This window comes from Sinocyclocheilus rhinocerous, unplaced genomic scaffold (genome assembly GCF_001515625.1).
Source record: "Sinocyclocheilus rhinocerous isolate Xijiao unplaced genomic scaffold, SAMN03320098_v1.1 scaffold30140, whole genome shotgun sequence".
NCBI lineage: Eukaryota > Metazoa > Chordata > Actinopteri > Cypriniformes > Cyprinidae > Sinocyclocheilus > Sinocyclocheilus rhinocerous.
The window spans coordinates 1-1,379 of NW_015668654.1; the positions used below are offsets into that span (position 1 = coordinate 1).

The 1,379-nt window shown below is 33.5% G+C and overlaps 1 protein-coding gene across 1 annotated transcript; it reads right to left on the minus strand.

Moving 5' to 3' along the window:
* Positions 1 to 242: 242 nt before the first annotated feature.
* On the minus strand, positions 243 to 602 carry LOC107734060 (target of rapamycin complex 2 subunit MAPKAP1-like; the record flags this gene model as incomplete). The annotated part of the gene is made up of 2 exons (XM_016545928.1): positions 486 to 602; positions 243 to 391 (listed from the first exon to the last, which is right to left on the minus strand). Coding segments are annotated over exons 1-2 (261 nt in total), but the record flags the coding sequence as incomplete, so codon positions are not given.
* Between the last annotated feature and the right edge of the window lie 777 nt (positions 603 to 1,379).

Here is a 1,379-nt window from a genome sequence, read left to right on the forward strand (position 1 = left end):
AATGGAGTTATCGGTTTTTGCAAATGAACTCCTCATATATAAAAACGATTATTTTAGCTAACTAGCCAAATTATATAGCATAAATGGAGGCAAATGGATGCTTGTATTTTATTTCTTTAGAATAAGGGACAGGGACACTTATTAAGAAAGTCAATTTTGACTTTGAAAAACCTCAGTATTTAAAGAAATCCAGCATGTAATTTTAGAGGAAAAGTGCTTAGTGTGGACACAAAAGCGTTCACCTTGCCATCAAATTTGGAGTACTCGTTGAAGGGGTTGTTGAGCTGCTGAGGACACTGTTCTAGCCGCAGCGAGAGTGTCGATTTACTGCCTGTGCTCCGGGGCCTGTCCTTAAAGTCCTTCTTTTCAAAAAGCGAGCTCAAGTCGTCTGCTACAAAAATCAAGACAGAAGAACATATTCAGAGGACAAGCAATAAAGACCAGAAAATGAATGCAAACTTCTCTTTTGAGCACGGCTACTGTACCTGATTGAGACGAGCTTCTCTCTTTCCACTGGATGTTTTTGCACTTGATCTGGTTCTGTCGTTCTTTCCTCAGTCGCTCCAATCTTTGAGCTTTAAATGAAAAGACTTTCATCTGTTAACATTGTCAGTGGTGTGACCCCATTACACTTCAAAGCGGTCAATGAAAAACATTTCATGCATATTATGACAAATATAAGGGCTGAATTCACCTGGTGAAAAAAATATACAAGGGGTTTTGATACATTTTAAGTGATGATAAATTTTCTATTAAAAATGCAGGTTATTACTAGACTGATTATTTAAATATTCAATCACCTGTCATCTAACAAATCAATGTCAAACTTGATCCACTATTACACTAATCTTGGTTTTCTTCGTCAATAATCAGCCAAAAAAGTGTTTGGATGGATCTCACAAATAAGTGATCAGGTCACACACACAATGTACAGTATATTTTGCATGAAGAAAAAAAAAGTTTTTTTTGTTTTTGTTTTTTTTAATTGTGACATTATTTTCAAAACAATTAAACACATTTCCCCCTCAAAAAAACTCATTCTCATTACTGTAATGTAGAAAAGCTGCTAATCCTGTCTCAATCATTGTTTTTTTTTTTTTATTAAAATCAGCATGAATTCAATGTACTTCAGCAAATACCACCTTGATGTATACTTAAACTTTTGTACTTCACAAATCTAATTTAATATTATATCACTACTTTTCCCCATTACAGTAATGAGAATTTTTTAATGTCATGAAAATGTCACAAAGAAAAAAATTTTAAATGAATGGAATTAAAACACTCTATATTGCGACTATTACGAATATTCCAGAATGTCTACACAGAAGTACAAGACATTTTCCATTTACTTCATGAGGTCTACAGCTGATCTACAT